General features: G+C 41.5%; 1 protein-coding gene across 2 annotated transcripts in view; it reads left to right on the forward strand.

The window, feature by feature from the left end:
* The window catches only part of LOC121575189 (retinoic acid receptor gamma-A-like), a 72952-nt gene that overhangs the window by 28926 nt on the left and 21409 nt on the right, over positions 1 to 22617 (forward strand). The window contains exon 1 of one of the 2 annotated variants that reach the window (XM_041888136.1): positions 17121 to 17745. The exons of the other annotated variant lie outside the window; for it this stretch is intronic. Coding sequence (XP_041744070.1) covers positions 17601 to 17745 — 145 coding nt within the window. The 5' untranslated portion in view covers positions 17121 to 17600. Of the gene's footprint in view, positions 1 to 17120; positions 17746 to 22617 lie in introns of those variants that run through there. 2 annotated transcript variants of the gene reach the window in all.

The following is a 22617-nucleotide window of genomic DNA, read 5'->3' on the forward strand; positions in this document are numbered from 1 at the left end:
AGTTTCGGAAGAAGTCGTGACAATTTCACTTTCGTTTATTATCTATTTCACTTGCTTTGGCAATGTAAACATATGTTTCCCATGCCAATAAAGCCCTTAAATTGAATTGAATTGAATTAAATTGAGAGCGAGGTAAGGCAAGGGTAGAAAGTCAACCCAGTATCACAGATTATCATAAAATAGACACTAAATGCTTATTGGAAAAACTGTGAAATGTACATGAATGCGTTACGAAGAAAGAAAATCATGCAATACACACAAAATGCGTTGTGATTAAACTTTTTTGTGTGCCTGTCACAAATTTTGAATTAAGTAATTTGTGTCTATTTCACAATAAACTGTGATAGTGTGTTGAAAAAGTAGAGGGATGAGTGAGGGAGAAAGCATGGGGGAATAATTTGAAATCTCTTTTAAGCATGTTGAAATTGATTTTGGAAGGAGACTGAAGTCTGACACACACACACACATCCAGCAGTCCCAATATACAGTACAGTAATGTCCTTGCCCCTGTTCTTCTCCAGCAGACATGTAGAGACTGAGAGCAGTGTGAGCAGCTTGCTCTGTTATTAGTGCCCTGGCTCTGACTATAACCACATGAAACACATAGGTGTCAATACTGCAGGAGTGAAGCCTGGAGAGGAACAGATCAATGACCGATGGATGCTGAGGTACTGCTGGAGAGAACAAATAAAAATTGAACACTAGTACATTTCATTGGACAAAGTTAGTAAGTAACCTCCCGAGTGGTGCAGTGGTCTAAGGCACTGCATCGCAGTGCACGCTGTGCCATTAGAGATCCTGGTTCGAATCCAGGCTCTGTCGTAGCCGACCGGGAGACCCATTGGCCCAGCGTCGTCCAGGGTAGGGGAGGGAATGGCCGGCAGGGATGTAGCTCAGTTGGTAGAGCATGGTGTTTGCAATGCGAAGGTTGTGGGTTCGATTCCCACGGGGGGCCAGTATGAAAAAATAAATAATAATAATGTATGCACTCACTAACTGTAAGTCGCTCTGGATAAGAGCGTCTGCTAAATAATGTAATACTAAGTTGGAATAATGAGTTCCGTTAACTCAAATGTTTTGAGGAAACCAATTGCCTTGAACGGTTTGAGTTTGAAAGCTTAAACATTTGAGTATTTTGAGTTTGTTCAACAAATCATCATTGTTGACACTACTTAAATACTAACTAGTAGAACTTGAAACTATTGAGTTAAGTTAATAAAATTTTATAATAGTGCCTAGGGTTTTTCTTGGTCAGGTCGGATGGTCAGGAAAAACTCCTAATACAGTATAAGAATTGAATAGTACTACATTAATGCTAACAATGATCTGGCCATTGAGCATACACTTTGATCCAAAATGACTTACAGTAAGTAACCAGCCTTCCAATTCAGTGTAGTGGTTATAAAAACTGTAAAAGACTTGTAAAACAAAAACGTATGATGCCCCCTCTGCTCTCCCTGTCCTCCATGTCCAAACATGTCTTGTCTCCTTGCCAGGCTTTCACATGTCAATCATTCCTCCCTCCCTCCTCCCTCCCTCCCTCCCTCCCTCCCTCCCTCTGTCCCTCTCTCCCTCTGCTCAATTAATCCTATAGGGATTTGAGGAAGAGGCAGAGAGCAGTAGAGAAGACTCCCTACTAAACCCTCTGGTTGAGCCAGGGCTGGGGAGGAATCTGACAACACATCCTGCCTGGAGAACACATACTCACACACACACTGGTAGGCGAGCACACACACACATGCACACACTCTGACAGACACACACACACAGACACTAAACAACAGGAGAACACACACGGGCACGAGCGCACACACACACACACACACACACACACAGACACAGACACAGACATGTCGGTGCAGTACATGCTATTCTGGCATCAAGATTAGAAATACCTGTTGAGCACAGTGTCAGTCAAAGAGATACAGTGAACTCCAAAAGTATTGGGACAGTGACAAATGTTTTGTTGTTCTTTTGGCTCCATACTCCAGCACTTTGGATTTGAAATGATACAATGACTATGAGGTTAAAGTGCAGACTGTCAGCTTTAATTTGAGGGTATTGTCATCCATATAGGGTGAACTGTTTAGAAATTAAAGCACTTTTTATACATAGCATTTTAGGGGACCAAAAGTATTTGGATAAATTCACTTATATGTGTATTAAAGTAGTCAAAAGTTTAGTATTTAGTCCCATATTCCTAGCAGGCAATGATTATATCATATGATTATAGTCATTGTATCATTTCAAATCCAAAGTGCTGGAGTACAGAGCCAAAACAACCAACAATGTGTCACCGTCCCAATACTTTTGTAGCTCACTGTCGCTGTCGGATTGGGTTAGTAGGGAAGAATTGTAGTATTGTTGTGTGTGTGCGTGTGTGTCCTGATCTACCAGGGAGATTATCAACTCATCTGGCCACAGTGGCTGTTATCTGTTGATCTCTGCCATTATATGGAGTCTTCAGACCAAACGGTAGGGAGTCCATTAGCACCACTTAATACCTGATAACATCTCAGCCCTGCCCCTCAGAGAGAGGGAGGGAGGGAGGGAGAGGGAGAGAGGGGGGAGAGAGAGATAGAGGGAGAGAAAAACCGAGAGAGAGATAGGAGGGGGAGATAGAGGGAGAAACAGGTATATATATATATATATATATATATATATATATATATATATATATACAGTGGGGAAAAAAAGTATTTAGTCAGCCACCAATTGTGCAAGTTCTCCCACTTAAAAAGATGAGAGAGGCCTGTAATTTTCATCATAGGTACACGTCAACTATGACAGACAAATTGAGAAAAGAAAATCCAGAAAATCACATTGTAGAATTTTTAATGAATTTATTTGCAAATTATGGAGGAAAATAAGTATTTGGTCAATAACAAAAGTTTCTCAATACTTTGTTATATACCCTTTGTTGGCAATGACACAGGTCAAACGTTTTCTGTAAGTCTTCACAAGGTTTTCACACACTGTTGCTGGTATTTTGGCCCATTCCTCCATGCAGATCTCCTCTAGAGCAGTGATGTTTTGGGGCTGTCGCTGGGCAACACAGACTTTCAACTCCCTCCAAAGATTTTCTATGGGGTTGAGATCTGGAGACTGGCTAGGCCACTCCAGGACCTTGAAATGCTTCTTACGAAGCCACTCCTTCGTTGCCCGGGCAGTGTGTTTGGGATCATTGTCATGCTGAAAGACCCAGCCACGTTTCATCTTCAATGCCCTTGCTGATGGAAGGAGGTTTTCACTCAAAATCTCACGATACATGGCCCCATTCATTCTTTCCTTTACACGAATCAGTCGTCCTGGTCCCTTTGCAGAAAAACAGCCCCAAAGCATGATGTTTCCACCCCCATGCTTCACAGTAGGTATGGTGTTCTTTGGATGCAACTCAGCATTCTTTGTCCTCCAAACACGACGAGTTGAGTTTTTACCAAAAAGTTATATTTTGGTTTCATCTGACCATATGACATTCTCCCAATCCTCTTCTGGATCATCCAAATGCACTCTAGCAAACTTCAGACGGGCCTGGACATGTACTGGCTTAAGCAGGGGGACACGTCTGGCACTGCAGGATTTGATTCCCTGGCGGCGTAATGTGTTACTGATGGTAGGCTTTGTTACTTTGGTCCCAGCTCTCTGCAGGTCATTCACTAGGTCCCCCTGTGTGGTTCTGGGATTTTTGCTCACCGTTCTTGTGATCATTTTGACCCCACGGGTGAGATCTTGCGTGGAGCCCCAGATCGAGGGAGATTATCAGTGGTCTTGTATGTCTTCCATTTCCTAATAATTGCTCCCACAGTTGATTTCTTCAAACCAAGCTGCTTACCTATTGCAGATTCAGTCTTCCCAGCCTGGTGCAGGTCTACAATCTTGTTTCTGGTGTCCTTTGACAGCTCTTTGGTCTTGGCCATAGTGGAGTTTGGAGTGTGACTGTTTGAGGTTGTGGACAGGTGTCTTTTATACTGATAACAAGTTCAAACAGGTGCCATTAATACAGGTAATGAGTGGAGGACAGAGGAGCCTCTTAAAGAAGAAGTTACAGGTCTGTGAGAGCCAGAAATCTTGCTTGTTTGTAGGTGACCAAATACTTATTTTCCACCATAATTTGCAAATAAATTCATTAAAAATCCTACAATGTGATTTTCTGGATTTTTTTTCCTCAATTTGTCTGACATAGTTGATGTGTACCTATGATGAAAATTAAAGGCCTCTCTCATCTTTTTAAGTGGGAGAACTTGCACAATTGGTGGCTGACTAAATACTTTTTTTCCCCACTGTATAGAGAGAGAGAGAGAGAGAGAGAGAGAGAGAGAGAGTGCACACTGCCCACAAAATGAGGTGGAAACTGAGCTGCACTTCCTAACCTCCTGCCAAATGTATGACCATATTAGAGACACATATTTCCCTCAGATTACAGCGATCCACAAAGAATTCGAAAACAAACCCAATTTTGATAAACTCCCTTATCTACTGGGTGAAAAACCACAGTGTGCCATCACAGCTGCAAGATTTGTGACCTGTTGCCACAAGAAAAGGGCAACCAGTGAAGAACAAACACCATTGTAAATACAACCCATATTTATGTTGATTTATTTTCCCATTTGTACTTTAACTATTTGCACATTGTTACAACACTGTATATATACATAATATGACATTTGAAATGTCTTTATTCTTTTGAAACTTCTGAGTGTAATGTTTACTGTTAATATTTATTGTTTATTTCACTTTTGTTTACTATCTACTTCACTTGCTTTGGCAATGTTAACACACGTTTCCCATGCCAATAAAGCCCTTAAATTGAATTGAAATTGAATTGAATTGAATTGAATTGAGAGAGAGAGAGAGAGAGAGAGAGAGAGAGAGAGAGTTGCACATTGTTACAACACTGTATATATACATAATATGACATTTGAAATGTCTTTATTCTTTTGAAACTTCTGAGTGTAATGTTTACTGTTAATATTTATTGTTTATTTCACTTTTGTTTACTATCTACTTCACTTGCTTTGGCAATGTTAACACACGTTTCCCATGCCAATAAAGCCCTTAAATTGAATTGAATTGAATTGAGAGAGAGAGAGAGAGAGAGAGAGAGAGAGAGAGAGAGAGAGAGAGAGAGAGAGAGAGAGAGAGAGAGAGAGAGAGAGAGAGAGAGGGAGAGATAAGGAGTTGAGGCAGAGTTAAAGCTTCCCTGGTCAGTCAGAGACAATAGGCCTAGCTGTGGTCACACTCCACTGAGCTGGTGTCATGTGTACATATATTTGGAGTCAAGAGGAAGTCCTGGCTGCTTATTTTTGTTTAAGGGTTTAAAGACGCTTTTTCAGTTAGGATACGTTGGTAAAATGTCATTTGAAATTATAGCCTCAGAAAAATACAAAGACTCATAGTGGAGTCAAGTGAGCCCTGGATCAGCCAGATGTTGGGGATTGGTTTGGGGTTCAGTCATGATACGGCATTAAGGCATTTGGTATTTGTGATATGCAGCCTAAAGAAATATGCATATTTTAGTTTAGTGTCCACTTGGAAGCTATGAATAGACTTGTTTTTGTTGAGCCAGATATTTTTTAGTGTAAAGTGTAATTTTAATTCAATTGCATTTATATTTATCTCTTACCCTGAACATTTTGGAGGATTCTAAAGGTAGACACACCGAGAAATCTGACTGCCGATAGGTACAGTTGAAGTCGGAAGTTTACATACACTTGGTTGGAGTCATTAAAACTCGTTTTTCAACCACTCCACAAATGTATTGTTAACAAACTATAGTTTTGGCAAGTCGGTTAGGACATCTACTTTGAGCATGTCACAAGTCATCTTTCCAATAATTGTTTACAGACAGATTATTTCACTTATAATTCACTGTATCACAATTCCAGTGGGTCAGAAGTTTACATACACTAAGTTGACTGTGCCTTTAAATAGCTTGGAAAATGTAGACCTCCACAGGTCTGGTTCATCCTTGGGAGCAATTTCCAAACGCCTGAAGTTACCACGTTCATCTGTACAAACAATAGTACGCAAGTATAAACACCATGGGACCACGCAGCCGTCATACCGCTCAGGAAGGAGACGCGTTCTCCTAGAGATGAACGTACTTTGGTGTGCAAAGTGCAAATCAATCCCAGAACAACAGCAAAGGACCTTGTGAAGATGCTGGAGGAAACAGGTACAAAAGTATCTATATCCATAGTAAAACGAGTCCTATATCGACATAACCTGAAAGGCCGCTCAGCAAGGAAGAAGCCACTGCTCCAAAACCGCCATAAAAAAGCCAGACTACGGTTTGCAACTGCACATGGGGACAAAGATCATACTTTTTGGAGAAATGTCCTCTGGTCTGATGAAACAAAAATATAACTGTTTGGCCATAATGACCATCGTTATGTTTGGAGGAAAAAGGGGGTTGCTTGCAAGTCGAAGAACACCATCCCAACCGTGACGCACGGGGGTGGCAACATCATGCTGTGGGGGTGCTTTGCTGCAGGAGGGACTGGTGCACTTCACAAAATAGATGTTATCATGAGGAAGGAAAATTATGTGGATATATTGAAGCAACATCTCAAGACATCAGTCAGGAAGTTAAAGCTTGGTCGCAAATGGCTCTTCCAAATGGACAATGACCCCAAGCATACTTCCAAAGTTGTGGCAAAATGGCTTAAGGACAACAAAGTCAAGGTATTGGAGTGGCCATCACAAAGCCCTGACCTCAATCCTATAGAACATTTGTGGGCAGAACTGAAAAAGCGTGTGCGAGCAAGGAGGCCTACAAACCTGACTCAGTTACACCAACTCTGTCAGGAGGAATGGGCCAAAATTCACCCAACTTATTGTGGGAAGCTTGTGGAAGGCTACCTGAAACGTTAGACCCAAGTTAAACAATATAAAGGCAATGCTACCAAATACTAATTGAGTGTATGTAAACTTCTGACCCACTGGGAATGTGATGAAAGAAATAAAAGCTGAAATAAATAATTATGTCTGCTATTATTCTGACATTTCACATTCTTAAAATGAAGTGGTGATCCTAACTGACCTAAGACTGGCAATTTTTACTAGGATTAAATGTCAGGAATTGTGAAAAACTGAGTTTAAATGTATTTGGCTAAGGTGTATGTAAACTTCCGACTTCAACTGTTCTTAGCACCTCTGCCCAGAGTGTCAGCAGTTAACTTTTTGTTGTTCACATAGAACAGCTTTACCTCCAATTTGCTTTGTTTAAATTCTCAAGGCCACAAGGTGGCAGTAGCTTGTTTGGCTTGTGCCTGCTGTGCTAATGTTGTTGCTAGCTAGCTAGAATTTGTAGGAAGCCCTTGTTGATACTAATCAGATGGCCTAACTAGATAACTAGCAGCATTATAATCAAATCACAATATATTTGTTTTTTAATTAAGCAGCTGCCTGTTAGTTAGCTTCTCTAACAACTCTCGACAGCTATCTATGTTGTGCTAAATGGCGATGCTAACCGTTTAGCTAACATTAGCTAGCAAGTGAACTGGCACTGGCAGTATGGGATAATGGAGAGTGAATTAAATTATTTATTTCATATGAAGTGTGTGTGACTGCCTGGCTCAGTTAGCAAGCTAACGCTTGAGCAGGTGCCCATTATCAAACTGAAAAAATTGTTCTTCAAGCACAAAACTCCTTAACTAGATGTAAAAGATGTAAAGACTTGCTCTAGAAAAAAATAGATGTATTATGCAGCTTTATTGTTTTAGTTAGAACAATTCTGTAAAAATGGGGTGGATTTCTGTCGGCTCCCCCATGTGGAGGTTTGTGCTCTCTGACTGGCTCAAAGTCAAGTTCTCGGCCACTGACGAGCATTGCTATTCTACAAGTAGAAACGGCAGGTTTGTCAGTACCAGGTTGGTACACAGCAGGGGCGTCTTTTGTTCTAGCAACAGAAGGAACGGCCTCCTATTGTACCTATCGTCAGTCATATTTCTCTGTGTCTGTACCATAAGGGATATTTAAATTGGCTTTCCTTTGAAACTTTGATCAACTACAGGATGGCTGTCCATTTCGTCTCTAAATGTCTTGAATATGGATCCATAGTTTGTGACTTAAACATGTGCACCAAACAGACCTGGGTCCAGATTCACAAAACACTTCTTATGCAAAAACTTAAGAAGCCTCTTAAGAAAAAAATAGGAAGTTCATAAGATAGTTTGTAAGTTCAATTCCTCAACAATATAATAATATGCCATTTAGCGACTTACAGTCATGCGTGCATACATTTTTGTGTATGGGTGGTCCCGGGGATCGAACCCACTACCTTGGCGTTACAAGCGCCGTGCTCTACCAGCTGAGCTACAGAGGACCACATATCTTAAGATGTAATGATTTTCTTACGAACTTCTCAAATATGTTCTTACGAATCAACTTAAGATATTTGTTGCTAGGCAACCGTTTTAGCTAGCTATCTAGCTAGCAATGGCAATCATGTTAGCATATTTCTTACTGAGATTATGGTTCTAAAACATGTTCTTGGGTTTAAAATAATCAATACTGAAACTTTTAGATGAAGTTTGTGTGTGAATTAAACATGTTCAATTGCTTTTATGAGCCTTTTCTCTCACTGCCCTGAATTTAAGACAAGGGTTTAGCTATCTTGGAATTAAGAACATTTCCAATAACTTTATTTTCAAGAATCTAATTTCTTCTTAACTTTTTGCTTAAGGAGAAACATAAGAAATAGCGCAAGAAAAATTCCAAGAACCTTTTTGAGGAATAGCAACTTTTCTTAACTTTCTTCTTAAGTCTATAGTTAAGGAAAAAATGGCAGTTAAGAAGAAATGTCTTCTTAAGAAGGTTTTGTGAATCTGGACCCAGAATCCTAACCCACAACGTTATCTGGTTGGGAAATCTAAAATAACCATTTAGTTTACAACTGAAAAGCATGTTAACGTTTACAACCAGCATAGTCCTTTGCAAACAGCTCATATGCAGCACACTTGTAGGCCTACTATACTTTAAATGTGTGGAGAATTTGAGCTGTACGCAGATCTAATGTATCCTCAATAGAGGTCAATCAAATTATACAGCATACCTAAGCCTGTCAGTAATATGGAATTCAAGAGTGAAAACAAATGTGATCAGAAATATGCTGTTTGTGTAAAGGTCAATAAATTATCACTTTTATGTCACTAACATCACTAAGCACTATGTTTCTCACACAGGATAGCATTACCAATATTTTCTTTCCAGACACTTCAGAACAAACTTCCTATTGATTTTTTGGGGGGACTATCTGTTATTCAATCCGTTTGTATGGGCTAATAGCAGTAAGACCAAAAATAGTTATTCAACAAATAATTTCCACATATATTTTTTTGATCCTTTGATCCTTCTTAAAATTCCAAATCAAATAGCAAAATTATCCTTGGTATGACGTTCTTAAAACAATTCCATATAGTAGCTTAGTAGAACTACCCCCCCCTTTCTTAATATATGCACGAACTCTTCCGAACTAGTTTAAAAAGCTGGCTAGACTAACTAGACTAATTTAGCAATCTAAAATTGTTTTACTGACATGGGCTAACTGAGTGACTGTCAGTGAGTGGCATATAACATTTTACATCTCTCCTGATTGGCGCAGTGGTCTAAGGCACTGCATCGCAGTGCTAACTGTGCCACTAGAGATCCTGGTTTGAATCCAGGCTCTGTCGCAGCCGGCCGCGACCGGGAGACTCATGGGCGGTGCACAATTGGCCCAGCGTCGTCCAGGGTAGGGGAGGGAATGGCCGGCAGGGATGTAGCTCAGTTGATAGAGCATGGCGTTTGCAACGCCAGGGTTGTGGGTTCGATTCCCACGGGGGGCCAGTATAAAAAAAAAAAAATTAATCACTAACTGTAAGTCGCTCTGGATAAGAGCGTCTGCTAAATGACTAAAATGTACATTTACATTTTAGTCATTTAGCAGACGCTCTTATCCAGAGCGACTTACAGTTAGTGAGTGCATACATTTTCATACTATACAAGAGGAAAACTGCTGATGCACAACCAAGTTTCGAAATTGCAAGTCGTGTATTCTACTAACAGCAAGTTGAGACCATGATGGAGTTCCTAATATTTTTTTTTTTACAAATATTTGAAACAATTCTACAGTGGGGGAAAAAAGTATTTAGTCAGCCACCAATTGTGCAAGTTCTCCCACTTAAAAAGATGAGAGAGGCCTGTACTTTTCATCATAGGTACACGTCAACTATGACAGACAAAATTAGGAAAAAAATCCAGAAAATCACATTGTAGGATTTTTTATGAATTTATTTGCAAATTATGGTGGAAAATAAGTATTTGGTCAATAACAAAAGTTTCTCAATACTTTGTTATATACCCTTTGTTGGCAATGACACAGGTCAAATGTTTTCTGTAAGTCTTCACAAGGTTTTCACACACTGTTGCTGGTATTTTGGCCCATTCCTCCATGCAGATCTCCTCTAGAGCAGTGATGTTTTGGGGCTGTCGCTGGGCAACACGGACTTTCAACTCCCCTCCAAAGATTTTCTATGGGGTTGAGATCTGGAGACTGGCTAGGCCACTCCAGGACCTTGAAATGCTTCTTACGAAGCCACTCCTTCGTTGCCCGGGCGGTGTGTTTGGGATCATTGTCATGCTGAAAGACCCAGCCACATTTCATCTTCAATGCCCTTGCTGATGGAAGGAGATTTTCACTCAAAATCTCACGATACATGGCCCCATTCATTCTTTCCTTTACACGGATCAGTCGTCCTGGTCCCTTTGCAGAAAAACAGCCCCAAAGCATGATGTTTCCACCCCCATGCTTCACAGTAGGTATGGTGTTCTTTGGATGCAACTCAGCATTCTTTGTCCTCCAAACACGACGAGTTGAGTTTTTACCAAAAAGTTCTATTTTGGTTTCATCTGACCATATGACATTCTCCCAATCCTCTTCTGGATCATCCAAATGCACTCTAGCAAACTTCAGACGGGCCTGGACATGTACTGGCTTAAGCAGGGGGACACGTCTGGCACTGCAGGATTTGAGTCCCTGGCGGCGTAGTGTGTTACTGATGGTAGGCTTTGTTACTTTGGTCCCTGCTCTCTGCAGGTCATTCACTAGGTCCCCCCGTGTGGTTCTGGGATTTTTGCTCACCGTTCTTGTGATCATTTTGACCCCACGGGGTGAGATCTTGCGTGGAGCCCCAGATCGAGGGAGATTATCAGTGGTCTTGTATGTCTTCCATTTCCTAATAATTGCTCCCACAGTTGATTTCTTCAAACCAAGCTGCTTACCTATTGCAGATTCAGTCTTCCCAGCCTGGTGCAGGTCTACAATTTTGTTTCTGGTGTCCTTTGACAGCTCTTTGGTCTTGGCCATAGTGGAGTTTGGAGTGTGACTGTTTGAGGTTGTGGACAGGTGTCTTTTATACTGATAACAAGTTCAAACAGGTGCCATTAATACAGGTAACGAGTGGAGGACAGGGGAGCCTCTTAAAGAAGAAGTTACAGGTCTGTGAGAGCCAGAAATCTTGCTTGTTTGTAGGTGACCAAATACTTATTTTCCACCATAATTTGCAAATAAATTCATTAAAAATCCTACAATGTGATTTTCTGGATTTTTTTTCCTCAATTTGTCTGTCATAGTTGACGTGTACCTATGATGAAAATTACAGGCCTCTCTCATCTTTTTAAGTGGGAGAACTTGCACAATTGGTGGCTGACTAAATACATTTTTTCCCCACTGTATGTCCTCATTATGTAGCTACGGCCCTGCACACACACAAACACGTTCTGCTGTCCTATAAGCCTGCGGATCTTGGAGGAATTCTGCCTGTTATAGGCGGCCTGGTCAGAAGCAGTCAGAGATGAGATGGAAAATGGAGCGTTTCAAATGAATGCCACATTTTGATGAAAAAATAACGAGAATGGCCTAAAAGTAAAGGTTACTGTGGTGCTGAAGGGGCCCAAAACAAACAGCACATTGTGTCTAATTATTTATTTATACAAAATCGGTTGGAATTTTGGGTCTGGTCCCAGCTCTCAACCAGCAGAGAGGCCTGTGTGTGTGTGTGTGTGTGTGTGTGTGTGTGTGTGAGTGTGTGTGTGTGTGAGTGTGTGTGTGTGTGTGTGTGTGTGTGTGTGTGTGTGTGTGTGTGTGTGTGTGTGTGTGTGTGTGTGATCAAGAGAGGGAGATGGAATTTGTTTGTGGAGAAAGATAATTGTGTATAATGTGGGGAAGTTAATTCAATTCTGGTTGAAAAATGTTTCAACCCTTTTTATTCTGCCCCAAACTTCATCAGAACAGGGTGCACAACAAGACAAAATACACTTAAATCAGAGAATGAGTCCATTCCCTCAGAAGAAAACACAAATTGTTCTTTGTATTCTTTTTTTAAAGTCTAAACAAATGCACAGATGGAGCTGTGGGGATTTCGGGTGACTCCACATGATGACAGATGAAGATTAAGTTCCCTTTGACAAGAGATGGACACAAACCTAAACCAATGAAAATCTTCCGCATAAATAAAGGCATGGTCTTGAGAGCGAGGTGGTCCAATGGAGCTCACTGGGTGGTTGCTGTCCGAGGAGGAGAGCGGCGCATAGGCTCTCCAATTTGCCATGTCTGGCCGACGCGCCAAAGCATTTCACGAGCAGAGAATCCCGACAATCAAGATACCTAATTATCATAATAGTTTAAAAAAAGTATTTTGTGTACGTCATGTATAGGCACTAAACTTGTAGGACTTCATGGATCTCTTCCTGATCCAAAGCTCTTCCTGGCTTTGTTCATCATCCTCAGACTGTGTTATTTCTTGCTCCAATGTCAAGATTACTATAAGCTTTCTCATTTAGAATGATCCACAGTCTGATATGCAGGCTTGGACTTATGAGCAAATGCTGCACATTCCAACACAGGCAAATACCACACAAACTGCAGCCAAAGGTTCCCTAGCGCCTTAAATGCGACCATAATTGTGACTACAGCCTTATTGATGAAAACATTGTGATTTGTGCCCATACTGTTAGTGCTGGTGTTATGAAAGACAGAGAGAGCCCATTGTTCTGGCCTGTGTGTGTTTGTCTCAGAGATGATGACAGGAAGAATAGCTGAGGAACCAGATTCTGAAATGCCCTGTGAAGAGCTGGAATGTGACTGTGTGTGTACTATGTGTGTGTATGTTCGCGCGTGTGTGCATGCATGTGCATGTGAGTGTGAGTGTATGTGTTAGAAAAATAGTTGGAGAGAGAGAAAGAAAGAGACAAAGAAAGAAAGAAACAGTGAGGGGGATTGGGCTGCCTTTTTCCTGTCTGCATTCCCTCTTTCGTTTCTGTCTCTCTTTCCTCAGTCCTGGGGCTGGAAGTTGTAGGGGAGGGGGGTTGAGGGGGTAAGGGGGTGGGGCTGTAATTGTCTCAAGGTGTGGAGAGAACAGAGCAGGCTGAGATTGTGCAGCTACGCTCCCTGCTGTGTGTCACAGAGAAGTGTGTGTGTGTGTGTGTGTGTGTGTGTGTGTGTGTGTGTGTGTGTGTGTGTGTGTGTGTGTGTGTGTGTGTGTGTGTGTGTGCGTGCGTGCGTGCGTGTACGCGTGCGCGTATGTGCGTGTGTATGTGTGACATGTTGAAAGACAGGTAAAAATGTTGAGACTGAGAGAGGGAAACGTTTGGAGGGGGACACGGGGGAATTCTTACATGAACAAAGCAAAGGTGAAAAGGCAAAAAGAGGCCATAGCATTATGAAAAGAGGGACTTTTTTCTTGGAAGTTTCACTATTGTTCAGTTGACACTAAAACGTCCATAGTGAGAGAAAAGAGAGAGAAAAAGAGAGAAAAAATGCAACTGTACATGATCATAGTGGGGAAGATATTGACATAACAGTAAACTTGCAATAATACAATAAGGGAAAATCATTATGGATCATGAGAAACCGAAAAACAGAGCGATCAGAGGAAAAGTGAGCCAGGGAAAGAACAGAAACCATGGAAGGAGGGGAGGAGAAGGGCAGGAGAAGTTTGAAGGGGGGAGTTAGTGCCCCAGTGGGGGTTTCTTCCAGAGTTCATCCCTCTTGAACGAGGGAAGGAAAGGGAGGGGGGGTGAGGGGGTGGAGTTGACCGTATAGAGAGCGTATGAAGAATCCAAAGTCACGGCAGTTGAGTTGGCTTGTGGGGGAAAGCGTGGTTTTAATGTGGCTGAAGTAGCCAATAACCCCAGGGCTGGGCAAATCAACTGAATTGAATTAGAAAGGCAACACAAGCCAGATGAAGTGGGAAGAGAGATAATCTGAAAAAGTTGAAAACACAAACCAGGGAGGGGGAGAGAGAGAGAGAGAGAGAGAGAGAGAGAGAGAGAGAGAGAGAGAGAGAGAGAGAGAGAGAGAGAGAGAGAGAGAGAGAGAGAGAGAGAGAGAGAGAGACACAACGTCTCTATTCCTTTAAAACTTTTGTGAGTGTAAGTGTTTACTGTTTAGCAATGTAAACATGTTTCCCATGCCAATAAAGCCCTTTGAATTGAATTGAGAGCGAGAGAGATGAGATAGAGAGAGATGAGGTAGAGAGAGATACATGAGGTAGAGTGATAGAGATGAGGTAGAGAGATAGAGATGAGGTAGAGAGAGGCAAAAACACCAAATAGAAAAACATCAAATATTGCATGCATAGTAGAATTAGGCCGATACCCGCTAATTATCCAAATCCAGTAAAGAGCCGTTAAATTCGACAACCACCTAAAAGGAAGCGATTCACAAACCTTCCATAACAAAGCCATCACCTACAGAGAGATTAATCTGGAGAAGAGTCCCCTAAGCAAGCTGGTCCTGGGGCTCTGTTCACAAACACAAACAAACCCCACAGAGCCCCAGGACAGCAACACAATTAGACCCAACCAAATCATGAGAAAACAAAAAGATAATTACTTGACACAAAAAATGGAGCAAACTAGAATGCTATTTGGGCCTAAACAGAGATTACATAGTTACAGAATACCTGACCACTGTGACTGACCAAAAATTAAGAAAAGCTTTGACTATGTACAGACTCAGTGAGCATAGCCTTGCTATTGAGAGAGGCCGCCGTAGGCAAACCTGGCTCTCAAGAGAAGACAGGCTATGTGCACACTGCCCACAAAATGAAGTGGAAACTGAGCTGCACTTCCTAACCTCCTGCCAAATGTATGACCATATTAGAGACACATATTTCCCTCAGATTACACAGACCCACAAATAATTTGAAAACAAATCCAATTTTGATAAACTCCCACATCTATTGGGTGAAAGACCACAGTGTGCCATCACACCAGCAAGATTTGTGACCTGTTGTCACAAGAAAAGGGCAACCAGTGAAGAACAAACACCATTGTAAATACAACCCATATTTATGTTGATTTATTTTCCCTTTTGTGAGTGTAATGTTTACTGTTCATTTTTTATAGTTTATTTCACTTTTGTTTATTATCTATTTCACTTGCTTTGGCAATGTAAACATATGTTTCCCATGCCAATAAAGACCTTTGAATTGAATTGAATTGAGAGATGAGATAGAGATGAGGTAGAGAGATAGAGATGAGGTAGAGAGATAGAGATAAGGTAGAGAGATAGAGATGAGGTAGAGAGATATAGATGAGGTAGAGAGATAGAGATGAGGTAGAGAGATAGAGAGATGAGGTAGAGAGATAGAGATGAGGTAGAGAGATATAGATGAGGTAGAGAGATAAAGATGAGGTAGAGAGATAGAGATGAGGTAGAGAGATATAGATGAGGTAGAGAGATAGAGATGAGGTAGAGAGATAGAGAGATGAGGTAGAGAGATAGAGATGAGGTAGAGAGATAGAGATGAGGTAGAGAGATATAGATGAGGTAGAGAGATAAAGCTAAGGTAGAGAGATAGAGATGAGGTAGAGAGATAGAGATGGTCAAGAGAAAATGATAGATAGACTGGAGAACACACTGTACACACAGCTGACAACATGCTTGTGTTGATTTGTTAATGCATCACAGCTCTATAAGCATGTCCATTAGGGTCAGTGGCTGAGGCTTTGTCAGTAGAAGTTTTGTCTACGTTGCTGCTGTGGTTTTTGATGTGTTTGGTCAAGCTTTTTTTGTGTTTGAACCCGGTGACTGTGGTGTGCATAAAACTAGCACTGCGGTGCTGGATGCGGTTCAGTATACGGTCATTGAAATTACTGACTGTGAGGGAATTGAGAGGGAGCGAGACCAAGAGAGAGAGAGAGAGAGAGAGAGAGAGAGAGAGAGAGAGAGAGAGAGAGAGAGAGAGAGAGAGAGAGGAAAAGTGAAATGTACAGCGTGTACTAGTATGGGCAGCAATAACGTGATCTGAGACTCATTCCAATAAAAGCAGGATAGAATTAAGGAGGGGAGGGGTAGAATGAGAGGATGAGGAGAAAAGAGAGAGAGCTAAGGGAGAACGAGACTGTGTGTGTGTCTGTGTGTGTGTGTGTGTGTGTGTGTGTGTGTGTGTGTGTGTGTGTGTGTGTGTGTGTGTGTGTGTGTGTGTGTGTGTGTGTGTGTGTGTCGTGCACATGTGTGCTCACATGCAAGTGTTTGCATATTTGTTTGCCCCCTGTTCCTCCCCATGGAGGCCTCTGGGTGGCGCCTCTGACTTTAACCATCACCCTACAGTCCCACATACAGTATATCACCATCAGAAATGTCCCACTTAATGCAAGCTAACAGTGTGGTATACTCAGTCTCAGCATTCATTTACAATAGGATGGTAGTCTTCTCTTAACATTGTGTGTTGACTCATTACATTTGCCCTCCCTTTGGGACACTATGAAGTGGCATTGGGGACACATAAATGACTTTGGTGTTTGAACCCTAAGAAGGGACGGGGGAGGCTCAAGTCTGTGTGGGAGGGAGGGAGAAGGGGGCTTTTCAATTGAGAAAGGAGTAGAGGAGGGGGGCTGAGAGAAAGAGAAAGAAAGAAAGGGAGGCATGGTGTTTGTTTTCATTTGTAAAATATGAAAAATGAAGAGGAGGGAGGGAAAGCAGAGGGAAAAAATAATAGGAGAGAACGTTTGTTATGAGACCAACCAGACTAATGGGCCCGCCCCCGGCTCTCTAGTTCCCTCCCTCCTTCTCCCCCTCTGCTGAGAGAACAGGCTGTTGGTTCGCTCCACAGTATCACTGGCTGTGTGTGAGAGGCCCAGAGAGCTGAGGAGAGGGGGGTGTTTAGATCAGTTACAACTCCCAATGAGAGACACCCAGAGAGTGGAGAGAGCGACTGAGGACTGTGTGTGAGAGTTGGAAGTAGTCTGGAGCTCAAGAGAAGAGAGAAAGAGAAGACAAAAGGGAAAAAATCTGTTCAAGACCAATACACAGAGAGAGAGAAGCCAGTCAAGGACTTTATCAGAGTGGAACCAAGCAGAGGCTGAGACAGACACACAGCACCTGGAGAAGGTTCACCCCGACTGGGGCTGAGAGTGACAGAGGTCCACTCCTACAACAACCACAAGCCTGGAGAGCCAGTCATGCTCTGAGCTGCTCTTGTTTTGCTCTGGGTGGAAATTCCTCTGAGACGTCACTGCTAGCTAAGGTCAGCTGAACAACCACAACAGAAGAGGACTCTGGTGTTGTTGTGGTTGTTGGACAAAATAGTGTGTGTGGAGCTAGAGAGAGGAACATGTTTGACTGTATGGAGGCTCTAGGGATGGCCCCCCGGCCGCTCTTCGACGTGTCCACTCAGGGGGCTTGTATGCTGGGCAAGGCCACCCCCTTCTTCCCTGGTCTGGACCCCTTTGCCTGGGCTGGGACGGCCAGTGTTCAGTGTAAGTGAAGTATTTGCTCTGTCTCCTCACTAGACTCATCAGACTGGAAAAGCATGTGTGTGTGCTGTGTGTGTTTGTGCAGAGCCAGGGTTTTCACTCTCCTCATCAGACTGGTGGTGTTATTGTGATAATGCGGAAATAGTGACTATCTCAGTGTGCATGTGTGTCCTTATCAGAGTGCTGATGTTATCATAGAGCTCTCTCCACAGGAAGAGACAGATTCCATTCGATTCTCTGTGCCCTTTCTCATCCTCCAGTTTGTTTGTTTATGTGCTCAGTGTGTGTGTGGGGGACTGCATATTTATTCATCATCATGTTTGTTTTCTTTTTAAATGACTTCAGATGAATGATTTAGCTTTCTCTCACAATATGGGCCCCCTGACCTTGTGAGGTGTTTAGAAGCTAACTACCAAAGTCAAAATGAAAGTGGATCCTTAAGAGGGATCACAAGAGGCACAATGATGAAAGCATATGACCCATTTCAGTAGAAATATGGGTAACTGATGCAATGTGAATAACTAGGCCTACTTAAAAACATAATTAGCATCTAACTTAAAAGTTCATTTGAGGGCAAAACTGTTAATGAAGAATAACTAGAGCATGAATAAGTAGGACATTACAGCTTTACAGTAACAACTGAGGCCCTGGGCTGGAACAGGGCCCTGTCTCTCTCTCTTTTCCTAGAGGCTTTGCCACTTTACTAACACACATAATGCCTGTATGAGTGAGAAGGAGTAAAGAAAATAACTTGAGTTATTGTTATGCAGTCCATCTACCCTCACCACTGTATTTCATATGATAATAGCCTACTCTGGCACTGGCAACATGGTGTTTCTGGCATGCTCATTTGAATATAAAAGATGAGGGGGGCCTTGCTATTGCACTAAAATAATGTGTTCAGGCAGTGAAGACACACACAGGAAACTATTAGAGATGTTATATTTATCTATTTAATTCAGTTGGCCTACACAATTTTACGCAAGGCTTTGCCCCCTTAGTACCTTTTGTGTTGGTTGAATAATTGCGTCCCAGGCGAGTTCTACTTAATGGCAGTAGGCCTACACCGTGTGCTGGTTAGTTTCAGTTCTTCCAGGTGAAAGGCCTATATATCTTCATTAATCGTGAAGACACCAGGGTTTCAGGCGCTGTCAGCCCCACGGTGTTTCCCGTAATGAAGACGAATGAGCTGTCAGGGCGAGCGAGACCACAGCCGGTCTCAACTTGCTAAATACAATCGCCAACTTCTGAGGGGACAGGAGGACAACAAAAAACTACTACAATTGTATTGAACATCGAAACTATGGCCCTTTCTTTCTTCGGTAACAGTCTAGGTCCTATATTGTCCTGTCCTAAAGTGTCCTTATTACAGTGTAGGCTAATAACCTTTATGTAGCGCAAATGTGCATAGTGGCCATCATACCACTTTTTCATTTAAGAGAATTAGATTTATTTTCCCACGAACACTTTAAGTGAATTAAGTTCAGTTTATAAACAACTTTTCTCTGAACAGTTGGTTGCCTTCACAAAATAGTATCTGTTGTTAGGCAGTTTGAGAAAGAGACAAAGAGAAGGAGAAAACAGAATAGGCCTAAAGACCACAGAAATGTCCTTTGATAGGCGTGGATGGCCCCGTGCGGGGGAGAGAGAAAAGAGGGATCTAGAGTGTTGAGTGTTCATCTTTAGACCGGTGTTCTGTTTCCATCCTCTGTTCTCAATAACCTCTGTAAACATTGAGAGACAATAACTCGCGAAGAGGCGTAATTCACCCACTCTATTCACACTGGTTAGCCCTCATTGTTGCCAACAGACAGATGAGCTAGCAATGGCTTACCCTTACATTGCCAAACAAGGAAAGGTCGGACTAAAATCAAATTTAGGGAGTATGATAGCATAATAACCAGTAAGAGCTCATTCAAATGCTCAAAGAAGTGGGTATTTGTGGAGTGTGTTCAACCTGGACTCAGGGGTAGACATAACATAGTAAATGAAAATCCGGACACTCCAATTAGTATGATATGTTACGTTTCGTATGGAAACCTATGTATTAATTTGTGGATGTCCATCATCCATTTCGTATGATGTTACGATTTACAATTCGTACAATATGTTACGAATTTGCAAAACGTATGATATGTTACGAATTCCTATTTGTTTTGGCTAATGTTAGCTAGGTGGTTAGGAGTTAGGTTAAAGGGTTAGGGGAAGGGGAAGGGTTAGCTAACATTCTAAGTAGTTGTAAAGTAGCTAAAAAAGTAGTAAGTAGTTGCAAAAGTTGTCCGTGATGAGATTCGAACACGCAACTTTTGGGTTGCTAGTCGTTCGCATTATACGCCCACACCGACCAACCACCCACCTTACTTTCCTTTTTTGCCTTGAAGATGCTCCGCCATTTCCTGGTTGCTAAAATTCGGATAGTTCGCCTAATTTCAGTTTATGTGACAAAACAAACAAGTATAGTGTAAATGATCGGAGAGGTTGAGGGTAGCGGAAGTTCAGGAGTAAAAACAAACAAAATAGAATTATTATAAAATTGACTGTGTCCATAAAATGTATATAGTATGTATAAGCTGGAAGTAGAAGCCTAAGCGTTGTTGTTCACTAGTTTACTCCAATTAGGGGAGGGGTGGTTGGGTTGGAAAGTAATAAAGGGAAATATATTTAAAAAAGGGATATGTATATATATGTATGTATATGTATATGTATATGTATATGTATATGTATATGTATATGTATATGTATTTATATGTATGTATGTATATATTTGCGAGAAAAAAACCATATGGGGGATTGGAAGTGATGCAGACAATTACATTGATGGAAGTTACAATCTATCTGCAATATTAAAGCTGATCTACCCCCTAAATTATTTTTATTTTTTATTAATCATTGTACCATCAAAACCGCTGTGAAATATATTTTCCATAAACAAAAATATTGTATTTTCAGCTGTTTGAAGCTGGTGTACAAAAACAAAAGTAAAATATGCAAAAGGGAAACTTAAAAATGGGAAGTATAGAAATAGCACACATAGAACAGCTCTACCGCTTCTTAGACTTGCTTTCAATGAGAATGACAGATCTATAACTCACATTTCTATGATTTGGTCATGCTAATTTGAGTGTTCTATATTTACGTTTACTATGTTAAGTCTAGTCTATGAGACCAGGCTGGTGTGTTTGATGTTTGAGTTTTTTTGCCCTTGGATGGTGAACTACAGCGTGTCATTGTTTAGCATTGACAGAAAGGTCAATGATAGATGACAGGCTTATCAACTACGAATGAGGCCATCACTTTTTCACAAAAAGACAACCCAAGCTCATATTGGTCTCTATTACTCTGACACACCGCATTGTGTTTTATCCAATTTGATAACGTAAATATTCTGAAGGCTGTAGGTCTGTCTCATATGACATCAGCAGAAAAAAACATTTGGCCTACAGGAGAGCACAACGTATCAGCACTAGTATCAACAACACAGCTAACCTATGAAGGATCCGCCAGGGGGTAGATTGGAATAGAGGCTCTGTCACAGTGTGGAACTTGGTCATGTTACTTCTCTAAATTCTCATAATCCGGGATAGGCATTCAGGGGGCCCTAGTGTGTGTGTGTGTGGCCAGCTTTCCTGTTTTCTGTTGTTTTTATGTGAGGCAGTTCAGGACCTCTCTACCTCCCTTGGTTTCAATGTCAGGCGTTATGGAGAGAGCACAGACAGGCCAAAGTCAGGACCTGTGTGTGTGTGTCCGTCTTTGCACACTGGTGGGCTTCCTAATAAAGAAAGAGAAAGGCATAATTTTAAACACAATTGAATAAAGTAGACATGGTATTGTACAATAATGAAAGCAATACCAATCAAGGACTATACATGCCATTATTTTGAGTTCTTATGAGTGTGCTGCTGTATATGTGTGTCCATCTCACTGAATCATGCATACAGTATCCCTCGGATCTTGTGTCTTGTCAGAATACGTCAACATCATTTGTTTGCCTTTAATCAAGGCCTTTAATTATTCAATTATAATTACAAAAGGCTCAATTAAGAGATTAGACTGCCTGCAGGGACGGGGCCGCAAGAAGAGATGGATGAAAGGGGGTTTGATTAGGGATTAACATTTACCCCCTACAATTCCATCCCTTCTTCTGTACTCAGGGGGTTTCATCCTTTCATCAGAGAATATGCCAGCATGTTTTCTGTGGGAGTGATAAAACGAATCCCCTGTCTCTCTCTGCTTCTCTCCTCTCTGCCCTTGATGTCTTATTCACTACCAGCTTGAAGGTCATATGGCCACATTATACGTGTCATGACTATGTTAGGAAGCTCAGGTGAAATAGGATTAAATGATAGTTTGTCTTAAATGCTATGCCTTCAGGATGAAACAATATGGTTACAGATTAACTGCAAGGTGAGAATATTTCTCTATGAGAAATTGGAGAGGGAGGATGAAATCTACATTGCAGTATGTACAGTAATACATCAGCATAAACATACTTTTTTCATGGTCAAATAAAAATAGAAAATACTTCTACACTCCTCACAGGTATATGTTTTTAGTTTCCATAATAAGACATGTATGCATAAAGGCAGCAGTTTGTAAAGTAAGAATTTACACAAACATACTAGGGCCAGTTTGATTGAATATGTCTAAGACAAGGATAGGGAGACAGAGTGAAATACTATTTGTGAGGTAGATGGTAGCTGAGAGGGTTTAGAGGGAGAGTGAGAGAGAATACATCCCAAAGACGGTGTGTTTGCGTCTGCGGTGTGTGTGCTTTTGTGTGTCTGTCTCAGCGCTCAGACGGCCGTCCCTGTTTGTGCCTGCGCAGATTTCACAGGCCCCTGATGGAATTCGGTAATAGCATTTTATTGCCTGTCT

The sequence above is a fragment of the Coregonus clupeaformis genome, chromosome 10 (assembly GCF_020615455.1).
Source record: "Coregonus clupeaformis isolate EN_2021a chromosome 10, ASM2061545v1, whole genome shotgun sequence".
NCBI classification, from domain to species: domain Eukaryota; kingdom Metazoa; phylum Chordata; class Actinopteri; order Salmoniformes; family Salmonidae; genus Coregonus; species Coregonus clupeaformis.